Below are 20,476 nucleotides of genomic sequence, written 5' to 3'. Positions count from 1 at the left end.
TCCAATTAAGAATTGGAATCCAAAAAAAAAAAGAGAGAGAAAGAGATAAAGAATTAGTTAGATTAATAGCTGTTCTATCTCCCATCTGGAAATGACAAAATTTGTTAGCAATGGTGTAAACAGAATACCGGAGCGACCGGTTAGAGAACTTTTAACACAGCTTAGTAGAGATTTACAGTAATAAACTCACAAATCTACAAAATCCCATTTACTCCTCTTACATTGATTGGCAATGCTTTTATTTCTGCCTCTTCCTTTAGGAATTTTTTTTTCCTTTTTTCAATATCATCACTTCGTTTTTTATATATTTTTGTTGGGGAATCAACCAATCAGGTGTTGATGTCGGGCATTGAACAGGTACACATGCATTTACAACTTACAAGACAACAATCATCAGATTAGGTTCTTTGCCTGACCCTCCTGCTATTGGTATCGCCACCATCTGAAAGTTGTGCCCACACACTCCTAGATTTTCCACCACTGCTACAATCCTCCTCACAACCTGCAACTGTCTTCAGGAGCTCTGACTGAAGCGAAGGGCAGCTCTCTCTTAGGTATTCAAAGCCATCTGACCGCATCACAGCTGCAACAAGAACAGCCATCAGAGATTGAGATAGAGAATATATTGCCCAAGAAAACTTTCAAGAGACACGTAAACTTTCACTCTTGAGTTTAACTTTCTAACTATCTATTATGCTCCTGAAAAGGAAGAGAATCTAGAAATATTCTAAAAAGTAAATCTTCCATTATGTCTGTTAATGTCTCAAGAACTTCTCAGAACAAGCAAAAAGATGTTAATCATACTCCAGCAAGAATAACCTTCATGCATCATCACTTGAGAGAATATAGATTATAGAAAATTCTCCAAATACATATCATGATAACTTCACAGTTGCTTCTAAAAGCAGGCTACGTTCATTAAATCATGCTCCAATGGTAATAAGTTTGCACATGGAAACTGCAGCCAAAGTGCATGCCCGATCTCTCAAGCGTATTTATTACCCAATCCACTATTTTACTTAAGCATAGGTTCCAACATGCCCTAGCTGACCTATGAAGAAGGCACAACATAAGAGTGTTACAACAATATGATATATAGGACTGTTTCCACCATGCCCAGCTAGAGTACATAGCCTTACACATTCGGTGCTAAACACAGATAAAAAGGTAATTGTATATACAGGGAAGCCAGGTGGCTTTTGAATCTTGAGAATTTGGAAAAATTTAGTAAGCAATGTATTGGCACATGAGATAGAAAAGCCAGGAAGACTAAGATGATCCCCTCATAGCATTCAAGCTTTTGGAGAGGTTAAACAGGTTACAAATTCCAGTCTGAGATTTCATCTCACTAAAAGGGCAAGAAATAGCAAAGGAGGGTGGGGAATGCTATGTCTCATGGCATGGGATGAGAGATAATGATCTCCACAGAAGCAAAAAGGTATTATACTTTAACCAAAATAGAGAATAATAAACTACTATCCCATCCTGTCACCTCTTATTATCCATACTTCCTCCTTATCATATGCCATGCAACACAAGAATTCAGTCAACAAATCTTACTAAAGATAATTTCAATATAACAAAAATTTACCTAATCATTTTACTGACCCAGGATCCTTTGAATCTATAATTATCAGCAAACTGTTAAATATTATCGATTCTCACAACACCTATCTCTGGTTATGGTTGGGCTGATCTAACCATGCATAAGAACTAGAGCAGCTCATCTATGGATCATTTTCCTCCAAACATGCATTAGTGCCTGGGCTCTAACAGTCAATTATAATTCAAACTCTCAGAGTTTATCAGCCAACAAGCCCTTATCAGAATACAGATTCATTCTCTCATCACAACAATAGGAAGCATAAGCAAGCTGTCTTTCATGTGCAATAGACAACCTAGAATATGACTTGATAAATTCATCAATGTTCAGATAAACCACCATACATATACATCAGCTAGCACCATTTTAAGTAAAAAATGTTGAATACTATTGCTTGGCTTTGTCATTACATCAAATCCTGAATTCATTCGCCTCAACAGCCAAAAAAGGATCACTCAAGACAAATCGTAATCTGTCATCATAATTAGACAGCACAAGTATTATCATTAACACAAGAAAGAAGTTTGCTTCAACATAAAGATAAAGATCTAAAGGAGGATTTCACATTGCAGAAAAATATCAAGATCAAACAGACAGTTCAATTTTTCAAAACTATTGATTTTCACAACCCTTTCGATCTTACTGATGAGCTTCTATGTAAAATGTATGTCAAAAGAAAATATTTAAAGTGGAAGAAGGTGAACAGACCTGCAAGGTTTTCAGCAGCGAATCTGAGACATACAGCTCTTAATTCCTTAGCATGATATTCATCAGCCAAAGCTAGAATTTTGGCAACAGAATTTACAGATATATTCTTGCAGAGACAGGATTCACACATTAATTTCAGTCTCTCCAGACAATACCTATCTGCTGCAGCTAACAATTTAGCTATTAGTGTTTCAGATACTGATGATACAGAAGCTGAGCTAGACCCAACACTCTCCACTTCTTCTGAAAGAGTGTCTCTGTATATAAAGTGTAACAAGGCCTGTTTGATGCATAAGCAAAGGAAAGCAACAATAAGGAGCATAATACAATCAAAAGAAAGGTTGAAAGAAAGATGTGAATGTTTTTACCTTAAACACCTTAGGTTCTAGATTGGTGATAACTATCTCTTGCTTTTCTTCATCCATCCCATCAAAAAATTCTGATCGGAAAACAGGGGAGCGAGCTGCCAATACCAACTTATGAGAACAAAATTTTTCCCCAGCCACGTCAAATGTAATATCTGAACCTTCCATATTTTCAAGCAGCATACCAAAATGAGCTCCTATATCAGACTCTGGTACCTGAATTGAGTGTAATCGTGAACTCACTGAAACAACAACTCCAACAGTGCAATTTATTTTCAAGCAGTCATCCTTGAGGTAATCTGACGTTTCAAGTAAAGCTCGTCTGAAAAAGCGCTTGTATCCCCTAAATTAATGAGAATATGGGAGAAAGAATAACAACTTAAGTCAGATAAACTGAGACATGGACGATAAGTAGACCATTCATGGATTCCATACAATTAGCTATAGAGTAGGCCTTCCCATAAGTAAAGACTCAAGCACTGCACACACAGACACCCAAATGCACATTTAAACAAAGCTTCAAAATCTACAAATTCTTCCACAAGAAAACACTTTATTCCCACCAAAGCAATAGCGTTTTCACCTTGCTTATAGAATAATTATGTTTTAAATTGACATCAAAAGCTGATAAACAAGAGATTTCAAGCAAGTTCTCACTGAAAACTCATAAAGCATCATTACAATATGACATATGCACACACACACACACACACACACACACGTATAAACATGTTAAAATGAATATCATTCCCACAACCAAAACCTCTTTACGTCTACCTAGGACAAAAGAATAGCATCGACTCCTCTTTCCAAAAAGGAGGTACAAAGAGACCCAATAACATTGAAGACAATAAATTTTCCAGAGACAGTCACATTTCTTCAAGAGTACGGAGTAAATACACAACAATGGCAAATTTAGACTCCACTGCATCGTTATATCTCCCACTTTCTTTTTCACGAATTAAAATTAGTGCTGTTGTTTACTTTTATACAAAACAATTTTATTTTAAACTCGCCTTACATTTTAGCCATACATTCAATAGCAATTATTTCACTTTCTACCGATCGCTTTCGGCACCGAATATTGATTCAAGTTCCAAACATTTCATCAAAAAATTAAAAAACAAAATCGAAAGAAAAAGATAAAAGAAAAAAACCTACCACATACTACCGCGATATTTGAGGGTATAAGGCCCACTCTCAAGGGACCGATCGAAATGGCTATGAACCTTATGCTTCCCTTTACCGCTCTGATCCACAAGCGTAAGCTCAAACAACGCCCTAACGTCGGTACCTTCGCTAGCCAAGGCAATGAAAACGGAGACGTAAGTGGAATTATCTTCGGGGTTTTTACCGTCAGGGTAAAAGTAAATGGCCCACTGGTAGCCTCCGACAGTGAAATTGTCGCTCGCAATGTGCTTCCCCACGCCCATCCCTTTGGCTAAGCTGTAACCCTGGATCATGAACCGGTGCGACCCGTTCACTGTCTCCGTCACCGACCTTGAGCTGGTTGGAGAAACCAGTGGGCTTCGATCAGCTTTGGCTGCTGCCGTCGGCGATGTTGCTCTGTTTGCCATGGGGTTCTTATATGGTTTATGGTTCTGGATTTGAGGAAGAATTCAAGTACAAGTTCCAAAAATTTTTATGTTTTTCTTGTATCTGCTTTTTTTTTTTTTTTTTTTCTGAAGTAGAATTCAGATATCTATCATCCTCCCTTCTCTAGTTGTCTCTATTAGTAAAATTACAATTTGTACCAAGTTTTTTAGAAAATATATATTTCCACCTTTTAAGGACTAGTATCTTTTTTTTTTTTTTTTTTTATAATAGTATCCCCTTTTCTTTGTTATTTTTTGTACGTCTTTAAAAAATAAAAAGTCAATTAAGAGGTTAAAATGACATTGAACTGAGTTTTATATTTGGTTGTATCAGTCAATATTTTCATTTTAATAAGAAGTTATTAGCTATAAAAATAAATACATGTATAGTAAATGATTTGAACGTCTTAAAAATAATAATGTATTAAGTTAAAAAAAAGAGTTAAGATAATGATGTTATAAATAAAAAAAAAATCATAAAGTGAAAAACAAAAAATCATACTTCACTAAAACTGCATTTGTATAGGCGTAAAATCACTCTTTCCAATAAGTCATACACAATTAAAAGCTCCATTGATTGTACGCATGTTAAAAAAGATACATTGGAATGGACCGTCACCCAAATGAACCCTATCCTATCCTAAGCAATCCTGATATACACAGTGATTGCGAGATGAAAGTTCATTCGTTCATAAAAGGCTTGGATTAGAACACTAGAATCCTACAAATTGCGCAATGATTTACTAATCAATCTTTGCTTTAATCCAATCTTATCCAGAATCCTATGTACCACAATCACGAGCCAAAACCTTGCTTTTGAAGTTCCAAAGAAGAAAAATTGATGATGCGCCAATAAATGCCGAAACCAATTGAATGTTCCTAGTCCTACTTGTTATAGCTAGACATTCACATCTTATCTAAACGACCCAATACAATTAAATACAAACTGTTATCACCTGCAATTTCCATCTTTAATGCAAAAGAGACTGAATTAAAAATGATACGTGATGAAGGTAAGGTAAAACATTGCTCCTTTTGATTTCGGCCGTCAGGGAAGCAATGCCATAATTTTTGGCTAAACTTATCTCTCTCTCTCTCTCTCTCTCTCTCTCTCCCCCCCCCCCCCCCCCCCTTAATACTCATTCATTAGTTCCCATGTCAAAAAAAAAAAAAAACAAAAACAAAAAGAAAACCCTACGGTTGTGGAAGAACTATGTACTCTCTTCACTCTTCAGAAGAGGACGCAATGGTCTTTCCTTTTCTATCTGATGAGGCTGTGAGACCAATGTCCATGCTCTCCTCAGTTTTTGGCTGCTGCATCTGCAGCAGTTGCAGCTGATGTTGCAGCACCTATTGAGAAAAAACAAAAAAAAAAAAGAAATGACATATTGGAACAGTGCAAGCTAATTTTACATATTTTTAATGTTAAATGTTAGATTTTTTTTAACTAGAAAAAACAAAGCTCTATACATAGGAAAGAGACAATGAAACAAATCGAAGCTCCCAATACTAATGCAACTAGGAGGCTATCCTGAAAATAGTCATGATTGATATTGGAATGTCATGCCAAACTAGTGCACGAGAAATAAAAGAATGCTTTTCAAAATTTTGAAACATAGTAAATGAGAAAGCAAGAATAGCACCAGTAGACTAAATAACTGATACCTCGATCTGCTGCTGAATAATCTTCTCCTGAGCTTCTAACTGAGAATCTGGAATATTCTGATTACTCCCCAATCCTTCTCCTAAGCTTCCACTGGCACCAGGTAATTGGAAAGTACCAAAAACACAATGTGGGAATTGTGGAAAAGACAAATTTGCATGTCCACCAGGAATGGCAAACTGTTGTTGTCCAATGGATGTGCTTTCCCCACTAGATTCCACCTTCGTGGAGTCAGCCAATGATCCATAAGCCTTGGGAAGTAAAGCATACCCTGGAGAGCTGCATAAAAAATGCACAATATTGTAACATGTAAATGGGAGTAGCAGTTGGGATTACCAATCCAATGCACTCTGATCATGTAAAAAACTGACACTAATAGTTGAATTAGAAAGAGAGCATATGAGGGTCTAAATATCTTGAAGGTCTAGAGAGGCCTATAAACCAGTGAACGACTTATCAGCTTTCGAAAACTAGCACTCCAATGCAACATGCTTTGCATTTATTTAAAGTGCTGCCCTTCTGTAGGGGATAGACATTTCACTTCTCAATACTCGTTAACAATCACATAACTCCTCTAATAGGTCTCAGTTCAAATAATTACCTTCCTATATATATATTTTTTTATACTATTAAATTCCTATATAATGATCTACATACACACACGCACACACACACACACACACACACACACAACTTTCATACAACCCGGAAGCCAAACGAATTAGGTCTCAATGTCACATTCTCTGGTGCTCAAAGATTTAAATATGCCCTCTGAAACTGCAATAACTGATAAATAGTGCACAGCAATTGGCATATAATAAAAGAGGTGAGATTATAAAGCTGGCAAAATGAGGAAACTACAAATGTCATTGACAGACATGCAGTATTACAAGCATAAAACTACCTACCAAACTAGTGTGTTTGCAGAAGGATATACGTAGGATTTCTCATATATTGACGCTGCAGAAGCAGCAGCCTGGAGCCTGGCCTGATGCCGGGTCAAATTTTCAGTGGCCATGTCACCACCAGGACCTTGTGTAGGTGAATTTGTGCGGGCCCCAGTTCCCACTTTAAACAATTAGCCCATGTTTTCCAAACAGTAAAGTCAGTTTGATTACTTGCAAAATAAAGTTAGAAGTGAAGCAATATTGCTGCAGAACAAAGTAATACTTAATATTCACATTCCAAATTCTTTGCAACCTAAATCAGCTTACCAGCTTCTATGTGGTATAAACAAGTCTATATGCCATAAAATAACTGGGATAGGGAACATGTCATCCCCAAAAATTTGGGACCAAAAAAATGGAAAACATCATCAAGATGAGGTAGAGGAGGAAAAGCCTTCAAGTAAAGACCATGCTAAGGTGCATGCCTTGAAGAATGGGTAACACCTGTGGACATTTTGCATTTATGCACCTAATTTCAGGAGGCACATGCCTTAGCTAGCTTACAAGCAATTCAACAAGGCAGAAATAATAGCAACTAAAAAGACAAAGAACTGAATTTCAAACTAATAATGGATTAAAAATTTTAAAGGCCCCAAATTTAGCTTTAGCTGATACCTAGGAGAAAGCAACAAACTTTCAAAAAGTTTGTCAATTTATCATGCGTGATCCAGATTATCTCAAACCAAATAGCAGAACTAACAGTTGGCAAACACCGTTTAGATTTATCAAGAAAATCACAATGCTGACATAACGAGTTCATTTTATCATATAGATGATGTTAAAATGAGGTTACCTTGTTGATAAGCATCTGACCGAGGTTCATGTTGCCCTCCAGATGAACTTGCTCCGTTTTCAGTTGGTACAACCAGTGCTCTGCATGTAGGGCAGGTATGCTGTCTCTCCAGCCATGATCGAAGGCAGTGCACGTGAAAAAGATGTCCACAAATTAACTTCTTTGCTGTGGTCATCTCTTCACGACATATAATACAGGTCGCATCGCTTCTGTTCATCCAATCAGTAAGCAAATTTAGGAATCAAGAATAAAAAATCAAAATGCAATTCAAAGATTCTTAGAAAACAAAATAAAAAATGAGTTCATAAACAAATACTATTTGACTCACGCAGTGAGTTCTTCAGGGGTGGCATCTGGGAATCTCTCGTTCATATTAGAAGTGATTTTCCTATAACGCATGTAATCAGCAACACGAATTTTGAAATTCCTAAAGGTCTCATAAAGCTCCCGTATTAAGTGCAAAGGTACACCATAGTTCCTACAAAAACCAATTAAAATTAACAACCATGCAATGCATTCACTTACAAGATATATATATATATATATATATATATATAAGTAAAATTAAGAGATCTGAGACTTTGGTGAAGACAAAAGTATTCTTTTTTTCTTTAATTTTTCCTATATTTTTATAACATTTATCATTAATATCCATTCTTTAATTATAAGTTATCCTTTAAAGAACTTGCAGTGCCCAACCAAGCCTCTTCTATTTTAAAGTTGGCAACTGGCAGGCATCTAAATACCTGCAGTTCAGTCTTAGTCCCCATAACAACTGCATTCGACTCTTTTTAGGATCAGAAACTGATTTCTGTCTCATAACAGCCAAATGTAATAGAAGCCAAGTTTTGGTACTACCGATTCATGTATCAGGAAATCATGACAGAAAAACAGAAGAACTAACAGGAGATATTTATGCCAGTTGGCAATTACCCATTGCTTAGATTCCACCTGACAATCCCATTTTCATGTCTCAAGAATATGAAACAGTTTACAAAGCAGCTATAAAACTTGGCCTTTTCTCTCTAGATATGTGACAAAACAAGTCTCCATGTTAAATGTATCATCTACAGCAATTCAGAAAACCATATAGCATCAAATGAATATGGATATAAAATTGCTCTGTTTCTCCATCCAACATGTGCAAGTTTAGAACCCAGTAAATACAATCTAAAAAAATGTAATTCACTACCAGGATTTGAGCTTGGTTTGATGTCTAATCAGCCCAATGCATCTCTAGATGTTAGAGAAAACCACATGCCTAATGCCACCTTTGAACTTTAAAACCTAGTTATAAGATATCAAGAAAACTGAAGGGGACATGAAGCCTGATAAAAACTCCAAAACGAAAGTGTAGAATTCTATCTAAAACGTGAAAAATTGACTAGAAAAATTTAGAGCACTCGTTATAAGATTGCTTTAACATGCATTAAGTATTCAGTTCATGTAAGCCAAAAAGTTTTAGAGAACCTCATGCACTAGAACATTATCCAACAACCAAATATTATTTATGCACATGAATAATATAAACATATATGTGATGATGCAGAAACTAAAAATACATATTTTACTTACATGAAAATCACAAGAAAGAAGCATAAATACATAGACAAGTGAAGCAAATCCCGGATGAGCTCCAAGTAGAAGGTATAGACAGCCTTTTTTTCCCATTGTCCTTCCATAAGCATGTCACTCACATAGAAAACATATTTTACAAAAGTTGAAACTGTAGTCGTTGCCAGTATCATGTACCTAAAACCCAAAAAAGTCAATATGAATCAGAGAAAAAACAGATAAACTAAAAAACATAATAATATATATCTAGAAAACTCCTGAGTCGACCGTAAAACATGTTTTTAGTAACTTTGCAAACTCACAAATAGCAATTAATACATGTTTGAACACATAAAAAGAACAATGGCACATGTGAAAGATGAAGATACATACACAGCTCTTGGAAAGAAACAAGGGGGAGGGGTTAAAACTAGTCAAAATTATGTAAATTGCTGTAAAACAAAGAACAGTTGGATTTTTTACAAGCCTTTTTCTACCAGAAACCTTAATAATTTGATTTGTGGTGGACTTTATAATGTCAACTTTATTTATCATTTAATTGCCAACATAAATTACACATTTAAAGAGTTTCTTTCTTATCTCTTTATACTCTAGTGGTCCTTCGCAACATGCATAATTTTCCAACCCTTATTAATCATGATCCTAAAAATCTAAGATCCCAATGCATATAAATCAAGACCTTAGTAAAATAACAAAAAGAAGAACTATGACTTCAAGCAACATGCTCATCCGTCCCACTTTATTAAATATAAAATACTCAGGACAAGTTAAATAGAAAATGATTTCGAATGATGACCCATACAGAATGACAAGCACAAATGAATTTAGAAAATTTTCAACTGGTATCACAAAAAGAAGAAAAGGTGCTAAGTTAAATAACTTACTCAAATGAAAAGAAGAGGGAAACTGAAGCTTGTTGTGTTTGGATCAGAAACTTGATCGAACTGTACAAAAACAGAGAATCTAGAAGAAAAAGGAAACCCAGAAAAGAAACTATCCGAACATGAGACAACATGGGAACAGAAGGGGTTGTTTCAATGTACTCAACCCTCTTCTGTGCCAACCAATGCAAAGCCTTGATTAACAACAGAATTGTAACCATTGCGAGAAACGTAACCGAGAAGTCCTGCCGAAAAATAGTGATTGCAAAGAGGATCTCCATAACCTCTCTCCATGACTGCTCATTCAACCGCTCAACCTCAGCTTCACGAAGAGAACCAAGGAATAGCCGTTTGGTTACTTGCCATAAGATACACATAGCAACAAGTCCCATGTTGAGAAGCAGCACCAAGCTGATCTTAGAGGTTGATAAATAAACCATAGCAGGATAAAACTGGCCTCTACTGTTGAATGCATGATAAATAACAGCTAGTGTCGCAACTAAACTGAGACCAGCATACGTCCGCAGCCTCATCATTCCGCTCTACCAAATTATCGCACCACAATAGTCAACCGACAGATGGAAATAAAAATCTAGAATTAACCTTAAAGACTATATCTTCTTAATCAGATTAACCTTACTCTTTCAAAGCATGTAATTCGTGATGAAACAATAATATAGGCACTTAGATCAAGTGAAACTATACAAAAAAAAAAAAAAACAACAACAACAAAAAGTAAATTTTTCATAAAATTTCTATATTCTGTATCCTAAGGAAAGGAACTTTACTAATTCAAATACAGTATCACGCTCAAAAAAAAAAAAATCCCTATTTTGACCAAAACAAAAGAAAAAAAATCTGTAAAATTATTTTCCTCCGCAACCAAACAATCAAATCCAGAAACTTCCACAATAAAAAATTTCTATCTAATAAGAGGGGAAAAAAGGAAGAGGGAATCAGAACTGACCTGCGAGAAAATTCGGTGGGGTTTTCGAGGGAAAAGGGAACCGACAATGAGAGAAGAGTTGTTTGCCTCCTTCGGTCCTTTTTTCGGGAGAGAGATTCTTTACCTAGAAAATTAACAAATTTTACCAGAACCCAGACAGCTTCAACAAAATTGGGTTCCATTTGTATAATTTGATAAATTTATCCTATATTCTAGGCATTTTGTAAATTTGTTTTGAGCACTTTTTATTTGAAGCAATTGCGGTCTTCTTTACCAATCAGTATAATCCATGTGGACTGTGGCCCCTTACTTTTTCAGATTAAAACAAATTTTTAATTGAATATATCTTGACTGAGTTGTTTAATTTAATTATAGAGAAACGTTTAGCAAAATGTTATAATTTTAAAATTTTTTAATATAATATTTGAATTATAAAATTATTAATTAATATAATATTTATTTTTAATATTTTTAATTTTAAATAATGATATGTGACTAAAAATAATTTTTTAAATATTATATTAATTAATAAATTTATAATTCAAATATTATAATATAAATTTTAAAAATTTAAATATCATTTTAAATATTTTATTATAGTGTAAGAACTATTCTTATCATTATCTTTATTTTTTTAATCTACTTTTAACCATCATTTCTTATTTATGCAATTCATCTCAAAGTATAATACACTCTTAAATTTTCTTAAATCCATAACATTAAAAAAGTTTGATCACTGTATCATCGAAATTAATATTCAATTGACAGTTATAGTTATTTATCACCTATTAGTGAAATTAGATTTCAAGTAAATATGCTTGTTAGTTGGGACCAAGTCGAGTATAATTGACCTATTAAAATTTTTATCTCATATTTAATCTTAACGTTATTGAAAAAAAATCAATTTTTTGTTAAAAGATAATTAAAATTTTAAACATATTTTAAAAGTAAAATAAAATAAAAATAATTTTTATTAACAAAATTATATTTTAAATTATATCGGATTGAGTTTAGATTAAAACATTATGTACATTGAGTCATCGTAAATATACTTAATTCTTATGTCTTATATATTATAACAAATTTAAATTATAATAATATTATTTTCTATTGAAATATAAAATACTTAATTTTTTACCAATGATATTTTGGTTAATGACAAAGAGGAAGATTTAAAATTTTGATGTTTTAAATTTAAGTTTTATTGTATAAAGTTAATTGTTTAATTATGTTATAATTTATTAGCTAATTATTTATTATTTTGATATAATACTTTATTATTATAACTTTAAAATGTTTTAATTTTAAATAATATTATCCATAACAAAAAATATTAACTAATCATTTATTTGTGCTATGTATAATATGGGATTAAATCTAATTTTACTAAAGGTGAAAGGATAAAAAAAATAATCAAATAAAATTTAATAATCATTTAAGTTTTATTGTAATAAATTAACTTTGAATTTTTTTATTTTTAATAAGTTAAACCTTTAAATGTTTATGTTTATCTTAATTAAGCATTCGATTAGATAAAAATGAGTGTTTACAATTAATCAATTTTCATTTAATAAAAATTCAATTGATAAAAGTAGATATTTGAAAATTTAATTAATTACTATAAAAAGATAAGAGTTTTGTTGATTATTAAATTTTTATTTTGAAGATTTTTTTATCTTTTTATCTTTTAACTTTTTTTCTTAATTTCTATTTTACTCCTAATCTACCTTTGATCCCATTTAACCCCAATATTTATGAAAATTTAGGTTTCATTTGGATAGAAGTTGAGATTAGGTTTGATAAAATTAAAAACAATGATAAAAGTGAGATTAATTAATCTAGCGTTGAGATTAAAATAAATAATAAAAATATGTGTTTACCAGAGAAAAAAATACTATTAAAGGTATTAAATTAAAAGTTATATGTAATAAAATTTAAATTATTTAATATTTATAAAATTAATAAATTATTAAAAATTTATTAAATTATTTTTATATCAAATAATAAATTGTTAATAATTAATAATATATTAAATAATTTTTTTATTATATTAAATTAACAAAAAATTAACAACTTATTTTAAAAATTTTAAATAAAAAATTAAAATGAAAATAAAAAAATAAAAGATTAAAATGTAGGAATATTTTAGTTTTTATAATATAATTGAAAGGATAAAAATGTAACAATGAAATGATGCGTTTTGCACTAAAACCTTCGGTGGAAAAAAACTGTTTTTTTCTCATCTGAGGCAATGAAATCCAAATAACATTTTCATACCATTTACAGATTTTTATACAAAAGTAATCACACTGGAGGTGTATTTATATCCAAATTACCCTTTACTTGAATCGGGAGGGCATTACAAGTGTCATCACCTCACGACGTAAAATATTTATAAAATTTAGGTTAAATATAAAATAATTTTTGTATAATATGTTTTTTTATCAATTTAGTATATAAACAAACAAAATTTTTATTTTATAAGTAATTAAATACTTTAATTTAATATTATTAGTTAATTTATTTATGTAATATTAATATATAATAAAACTATGACAGGTGATAAAATATTTAATTATTATCATATAATTTATTTTTAAAGGTAATATTTAAATAAAAATTTAAATTTTAAAATATATATATTTTTAATTCAAAATTTTAAAAAAAATTAAGAAGAAAGAGGAATTTTTTTTTTTTGTTAACGTAACAATAAATAACGTGATAATGATTAAATATTTTATAACATGTGATATAATTTTATTAGATATTTATAATATATCAATCATTTAATTGATAATGAAATAAAAATTTTATTTATTTAGATATTAAATTAACGTAAAATGTATAATATGAGTGTATTTTACATATTAACCCTAAAATTTATAAATTTGTTATTATAGCTTACCACATTGCACTGTTGTGGTTTTTATCGTCCGATAGCCCTCTCGGCTTAAGTACGTCGTTAATTTCATTTAGTAAAATTAAGCTCTTAATTTAAAAAATACTTTATGTATTTAAAGGTATTTTCATAATTTCATTATAAAATTAAATAAAAAAAGGATGTGTATTTTGGGATAGGAAAGACGGGAGAGTGAGAAGTGAAGACGGAAGCAGGTAGAGATCGAGCGAGCGAGCGAGAGAGAAAGAGAGACAGGTGGAGATGGCAACGACGGTGGTGAAAAGCGCGTTGCAGGCTATCCGAGAGAGAGGTCTCCGCACCTTCTTAAGGGAGCTTAAGGAAGAAGGCTTCACGTTCGTAATCCACTCTCTTCCTTTTTCTATCATTTGGATTTCTTCAAACTTCCACTAAATCTTCGATTAAGAAATAAAAAGCCCTTTTTTTCCATTATTCTTCTATTAATAATTCGACATACTTGCTGATTATTCATTTATTTTCCTTCAGGAAATGCATCTTCGATGGAAATCTTGTGTAAGTCAGATTCGTTTTCTAAATAATCTCCCAGCTCTTTCTTACTTGAAAAATGAAATTCTTTTGTTATTTTCGTTTTATAAAAAAACAGAATTAAGAGGTAATTGAAATTGAAATTTTAATAAATTTGTAATTAGGGTTATGCTGCCAGAATAGCAATTGGATTTAGCAATCCGATTCTTTTTTTATTGGTTTCAGTAGACTTGAATAATAAAAAAAGATATATGAAACTTTAAGAATTGTTAACTAAGAATTGTTAAAGTTTAAGTTACTCCGTAGGCGATAAGAACTTGGAAATGACTGGCAATCCATTGATTTCTGGAGAAAAACATGGAGCTAGCAATATTATCCAGATTCCAAAAAATGATTTTGATTCGAAGATTCTAAATCTGCTACTTCAGAAAGACATTCAGTGGTTGCAGGGAAAGGGAAAAAATTTTGTTCTTAGGAACAGAATTCACTGATAGACCATGTGTGATAATTTTCTTCTAGCCCTTAATTGTTTAGAAATGTTATGATTTGAATCCCAGCTCCCTTGGGTGTATTCCATGTTACTTGCTTCACATATGATGGGAAGAAATGAATTTTTCCCTTGTGAAGAAGTTTTCCATGCTGACTTGAATTCAAGGTAGGTGATGAGTGATATGGAAAATTTTTAGTGAAATATTTTGCATTGGCATGAAAGGAAACTTGCCATGTTGTGCTGGCTTTGAATTATGATTAACCGTTTCATCAGTTACGAATAAATACAATCAGGTCCAGACTCTTGACCCGACATTGTGTCTTGGCTTTTCATAGCCTTGTGAGAATGATAAAAAAATGTTTGCAGCACTTTCCAGTGTCAGCTATTAAACCTTCTGTACTTTATCTGATGTCAGACCTAAGGGCATTATATTTTCGTCCATCCAATAAAGCCTCAATAAATTAGATCAATTTGGCTTCGCCGCTGCTAAGACATGAGTAGAAGCTCTTTTGCTCTTCTATGAATGCAACATGCCACATTTGAGACATCTTGCTTCCATGGTCTTTCGTTGAAGCTGACATCTGATGTTGCTTTTGTATACATGCATTTACGTTAGTCATAATACCGATATTGGCTTGCTAATATGCAAATTAGCATCATTCTTGTTCTGTTGCAGTTTCATTGCCCTTAAATTGACAATGGCTTGTTCATCATTTTTCTCATCAACCTTGGTCTCACTTTTTGCTGTCTAGTTTCGTGCATGGCATTTTCGGGAGAAAGCTCATAGAATTCTAATTAATCTTTTTTATTTGCTGAGCTCATAAGACATGTTTGTTTGCTGCAATGTAAAGTCAAAAAGCATTGCTTGTGAGTTGTGACCAAGTGGAGCATGAATGGTTTTTGCAATTCTATCGGGCTAGTTAGGTTTCTTCTCCTCAAGCTACATCATACTTCACTTAGAACCCTTATTAAGTATTTCTTTGAAAAGACATTTAGCTATATGTTCGTGCATATATCAGAAGGTTTTGCCCTTATAGTGAGTTCTGAATGACAATTGCTTTCTTTACCCTTTACGGTAGCAAATGAATATGATGGTGAAAAAAGGCAAAATAATTGTGAGGAAAAGCTATGTGACCTAAATATCTTCTATTGGTTCCAGGAAAGTTGTCAATCTGAAGAGGAGTGATATTTGCTGCCTTTTATTTTTGAAAGATGTGCTTGTCTTTGTCATGAAGGTCAAGTTCCCCTAATATTTAATGATAGACCTGCTTGTGTTCTAATTACGGGGACAAGCTAGATTCGAATGAAGCTGAGTCAAAGACAAGCATAATTAACTTTGTAGCTGGTTGATTGCCTTCTATTTGTTACCAGCTGAAAACTAGATAGAAGAAGAGAGCACTAAGCGTTATGGTTAGGTTCTATTTTGTATGTTATGTTATCTTTCATATGCTTATATGGTCTTGACAGGCATCTTTTCCTATAGATTAGCTGCTCTATATTTTGGTATTCTATTTTTACTATTTTTCTGTTTTTTTTCTTTTAGAATATAATGATTTTAATTTTATTTTTACCGGTTCTCAAACCTCAGGAGTTCTATATATCATTTTCTTATGTCCAAATAGTCCTTGAGTTCTGAAGTTATTTTGCATATATTCATCATTATTATCTATTACATCTTTGATAGCAATTTGCTTGATTGATCCAGGCAAACCAAAATCCACAACATAGGGGCAACACTTGTGGGTGTTGATAAATTCGGCAATAAGTATTATGAGAAACTTGGGGAAACACAATCTGGTTAGCTTTCCTTTCTCTTTTTATATAATGTACATGTTGAAAATGCACTAGCAGTTCCAATTGAATGGTGAAAAAGATGTGTTCTGGAAATAATTGCTAGAAGCAGAATTGGATGATTTATTTTTGCAAACTTGAGCTTTAAATACTTGAATGCCTTTGATCAATAAACAAGATTGTCCCTTCAGCTGTATTCTTGAGATTATCGGTTTTCATGTTTCCTTGTCTTGCATGCATGGGTGGATGTATTTGCTTATAACAATCAACTATATGCAAGCAATAAAAAAACAGTCTTTATGAATGTACTTAACAAGAGGTCTTTGTCTCTATTTATGTTTATTACTGATGCATACTATTTATGGCATTTGTAGGAAGACACAGGTGGGTTGAATATGCGAAAAAGGATCGTTATGATGCTTCTCAGGTACCACCAGAATGGCATGGTTGGCTTCACTGCATAACTGATCACACAGGAGATGAGGCAAGTCCTGTTTTGACTATGTTTTATTACATAACGAGGATTATGTGCTTAAAAAATTTTGTTTGTTTGTTTGTGTGTGTGTGTGTGTGTGTGTGTGTTTTTTTTTTTTTTTTTGCAGCTGTTGATGTTAAAACCTAAGAGGTATGGGGTTGAGCACAAGGAAAACTTATCTGGTAAGGGTAACGAGTTTATCTACCATTCTAAAGGACATGCACTTAATCCTGGTCAGAGAGACTGGACAAGGTACCAATCATGGCAACCCACCAAGGCTAAGTAATCTCAAAAACGAACCTCTTTTTACTTTGCTATCTCTGGATATTCCGCTTTGTATTTGATGAATAATGTCTTGTAATTTTCTCAAACAATAACTTTTATGTGTCTGTTTACCGCAAGAAACTGTAAACTATCAACTTGATATTTGATCAACTGAATCCAATTTGGGTGTTGCCAATAAATTTTATTTATCATGTGATATTGTTCCGTGGTAAAGCATATGTCTCTATTTTATTCGTCCAACTTTTAATCCAAATTGATGTTTAAGTTTAGACTCCGGAGTGTGGATGGATGGCGAAAACTGAAGAAGGAATACTGTGGTTACCCATGTCATTAGCCCTTCGTCCCCTTGGATGATTGTAAGAAGAATTGATTGCCATAGATGTCTTAAAAGTATTTCTGAAGCATTGGTGCGAAATCCACCCTGCTTCTCACTAGCTTTTTCTAGTTGGGAATTAACCAAAGGGTTCACGGATTTGGATTTCGATTTGGCTTATGTGGATACTATATGTGGGAACTGCATTTGTATATTTAGCTTGGCCGTTTAATCCACTCGGAGCTTTAATAACTACATTCTCATCAACCCACCACGAGGTTTGGAGTTGGATTCAGAGGAATTAGAATTTGGAACTTCGGAGAAGATGAAATTTCTTAATGTTAAGATATAATGATACTATTATCCAAAATTCCAAGTTTAAAGAGAATACTGATTTTATTTTCATGTTAATTTGCAAAACCTAACCAAACTACTGAGTTTTACCTAAAAATTATAATTTTAAGATCATTTTAAAAGGAAAATTCATCCCAGTTCCCCAAAATCAACTTTAACAATTTGAAACATTTGGTTCTAAACTTGAAGTTCCAATTTACATTATTAATCTGTTTGAAACCTGAATGGTGCTGTTATTCTCCTATTTTCACGTATACTATTTTTTTCACGTAAATCAATCAATTTATTTACATGTAATTTAACTTTTTTTTTTGGCAAAAAAACTTCACCAATGTAAATCACAAGATTTTGTGTAAAAGTAATAAATTTAATGTCAACACGTTTGTTCTACTGGTAGGGTAGGGTTTGCTGATGAGTGTTAAATTTTTAATTTTAATGACAATAATAAAGTTTTGATAACTTTAAAAATATTAAAATAATTAAAATAATTTATTTAGCTACCAGCCCAAATGGACCAAACCAAAACATTTCACCAATACAAAAAATTGGGCTGGGCCTATCTTAAAGTACTATAAGATGCCGAGTTTTAGGGTTTTGGTGGAGAGAAAGAAAGAAGAAAAACAATGGCAAAAAGTTTCAACGTGGTTCAGAAGCAGAAGAGAGCTCAAAGAGCAGAGAGAAAAAGAGCAATCCATGGGGACCCAACCACTAAGAAGCTTAAGAACAAGCCCCAACCCCTCTCCATCTCTGGCAAACGCAAGCGCAAGCTTCTCAAGAAATGGCGCAAGGTATGTATTTCAAATTCTTCCTCGGAAAATCTCATTTGTTTCTGTATTTGATAGTTTCTTTCTTCTAATGGATTCTTTGGGTTTTTACTTTTGGAAATAATTGTTTGGGTATTTTTTTTTTTAATGATGGTAGGATCAAAAGGAGGCTATAGAAAAGGGTTTGGTGACTATGGAAGATGTGGAAATGGTGGCTGCTGAAGGTATTTTTACTGACTCATTTGCTTGGAATTTGTTTTTCTTTTTTCAATTTTAATGGTAATTCTAGCTTTACTGGTTATAGCTTAATGTTTGTAATTCTACTAATTCTGAGTTAGTTTCTATAAATTAGTTTCTATAAATTACAACGGAACTTATTTTCTATTTTTAAGCGGAAAGTTTAAACTATAGTGTGTGTGTGTGTGTATATATATATTTATATATATCAAGTATACTGGCCAAGTCATACCATAATTTTTCTGAGAATTGGTGATATTGTGTGTTTGATACTTTAATCGGGTCAGCTTATCCATTGTCCATATCCATGCTGGAATTTCATTGTTTGTAATTGTGCCAAAGAGGGTCTATTTATGCCCCTGATATGATATTTTCAGTCAGAACTAATCTCTAGGAGTCTTCCATGCTATATTTATTTTCTTCAATCTAGTAAGCTGTCAACTCTTCCCCATTGAATCTCAATTAACTTAGAGAAAGCAGAGGTACAAATACGAGGGTAGCAAAGTTTCACTACCATTGCGATATGGGTTTCAAAGCTTTAACATCAAACTATATATGAAGCTGGATTTTCCTGTTTAGAAAGAAGCCTCTTCATGCTTTGTTAAGGCCAGTTTAGTAGCTGATTACCTCTGTGCTGCATTTAAATTTGAAGTCGGTTCCTAAATACAGGTACAACTAAAGATGCAGGCACATACCAAGATGCCAACAAAGTGCCAACAAAATTCCACGTGAAGAAGAATTTTAAGCTCAAACGTTTAAAGCGAAAAGGTTGGCTGATATTCTGAAATGATGCAACATTGTCACTGCCAATGCATAGTTCTTTGCTTTATGATTTTAGTTCAGTTTTGAGTATTTTTCCTCCCACACAAATATCTACTGAACTTATTTCACTCATTGTACAGGAAAAAACAAGGGTTCTAAGCCAGCCGTTGAGGCTTCAGTGGATGCCATGGTAGAATAATTTTTTATGAAAAAATAAAGGTCTTATAATTTTAAAACTCAGGCTATATTTGGGCTTGAGGACTCGGTGCTGTAGCATTTTGTTGTGTAGAAATCAGCTTGGCAATGATATTTGATAGCTAATGCATGGTGTTTCATTTCGAACAACTATGTTTTGCTTACAATTGTTCTTACAGTTACCAGTAATGAGCCCTTTTTTCAAATAAGAATTTAAGTAGAAATAAAGGAAAGATTTGGGTTTCAAAAGTCCAAAAATTTAATCAAACCTGAAAATCCAAAGGCCTTAAGTTCGTTTTTGGGTTTTTGGTACTTTAAAGCTACCTAGATT

At 32.7% G+C, this 20,476-nt stretch overlaps 4 protein-coding genes across 4 annotated transcripts; 2 read left to right on the top strand and 2 right to left on the bottom strand.

Annotated features, from left to right (window-relative positions):
- Window positions 1–46: 46 nt before the first annotated feature.
- LOC111285752 (BTB/POZ and MATH domain-containing protein 4-like) lies at window positions 47–4,421 on the bottom strand. Its single transcript, XM_022875344.2, has 4 exons — window positions 3,838–4,421; window positions 2,680–3,019; window positions 2,312–2,591; window positions 47–583 (listed from the first exon to the last, which is right to left on the bottom strand). The coding sequence occupies exons 1-4, from the start codon at window positions 4,251–4,253 to the stop codon at window positions 399–401; spliced, it is 1,221 nt and encodes a 406-aa protein (XP_022731079.1). The 5' UTR covers window positions 4,254–4,421; the 3' UTR covers window positions 47–398.
- A 352-nt stretch (window positions 4,422–4,773) lies between these two features.
- LOC111285037 (ERAD-associated E3 ubiquitin-protein ligase HRD1B-like) lies at window positions 4,774–11,392 on the bottom strand. The gene is made up of 8 exons (XM_022874250.2): window positions 11,098–11,392; window positions 10,134–10,672; window positions 9,250–9,426; window positions 8,003–8,152; window positions 7,675–7,883; window positions 6,843–7,002; window positions 5,937–6,213; window positions 4,774–5,621 (listed from the first exon to the last, which is right to left on the bottom strand). The coding sequence occupies exons 2-8, from the start codon at window positions 10,664–10,666 to the stop codon at window positions 5,496–5,498; spliced, it is 1,632 nt and encodes a 543-aa protein (XP_022729985.2). The 5' UTR covers window positions 10,667–10,672; window positions 11,098–11,392; the 3' UTR covers window positions 4,774–5,495.
- A 2,725-nt stretch (window positions 11,393–14,117) lies between these two features.
- Window positions 14,118–17,711, top strand: LOC111284597 (putative NADH dehydrogenase [ubiquinone] 1 alpha subcomplex subunit 12). Its single transcript, XM_022873340.2, has 5 exons — window positions 14,118–14,328; window positions 14,480–14,506; window positions 16,675–16,766; window positions 17,135–17,244; window positions 17,363–17,711. The coding sequence occupies exons 1-5, from the start codon at window positions 14,237–14,239 to the stop codon at window positions 17,519–17,521; spliced, it is 480 nt and encodes a 159-aa protein (XP_022729075.1). The 5' UTR covers window positions 14,118–14,236; the 3' UTR covers window positions 17,522–17,711.
- A 1,066-nt stretch (window positions 17,712–18,777) lies between these two features.
- Window positions 18,778–20,295, top strand: LOC111284598 (uncharacterized). The gene is made up of 4 exons (XM_022873341.2): window positions 18,778–18,975; window positions 19,109–19,175; window positions 19,858–19,956; window positions 20,091–20,295. The coding sequence occupies exons 1-4, from the start codon at window positions 18,811–18,813 to the stop codon at window positions 20,147–20,149; spliced, it is 390 nt and encodes a 129-aa protein (XP_022729076.1). The 5' UTR covers window positions 18,778–18,810; the 3' UTR covers window positions 20,150–20,295.
- The last annotated feature ends 181 nt before the right edge of the window (window positions 20,296–20,476 follow it).

Source organism: Durio zibethinus, chromosome 6 (assembly GCF_047325235.1).
Source record: "Durio zibethinus cultivar Kanyao isolate XHJ-2024 chromosome 6, ASM4732523v1, whole genome shotgun sequence".
In the NCBI taxonomy this organism is placed as follows: domain Eukaryota; kingdom Viridiplantae; phylum Streptophyta; class Magnoliopsida; order Malvales; family Malvaceae; genus Durio; species Durio zibethinus.
This window is presented reverse-complemented; position numbering and strand designations above follow the sequence as displayed.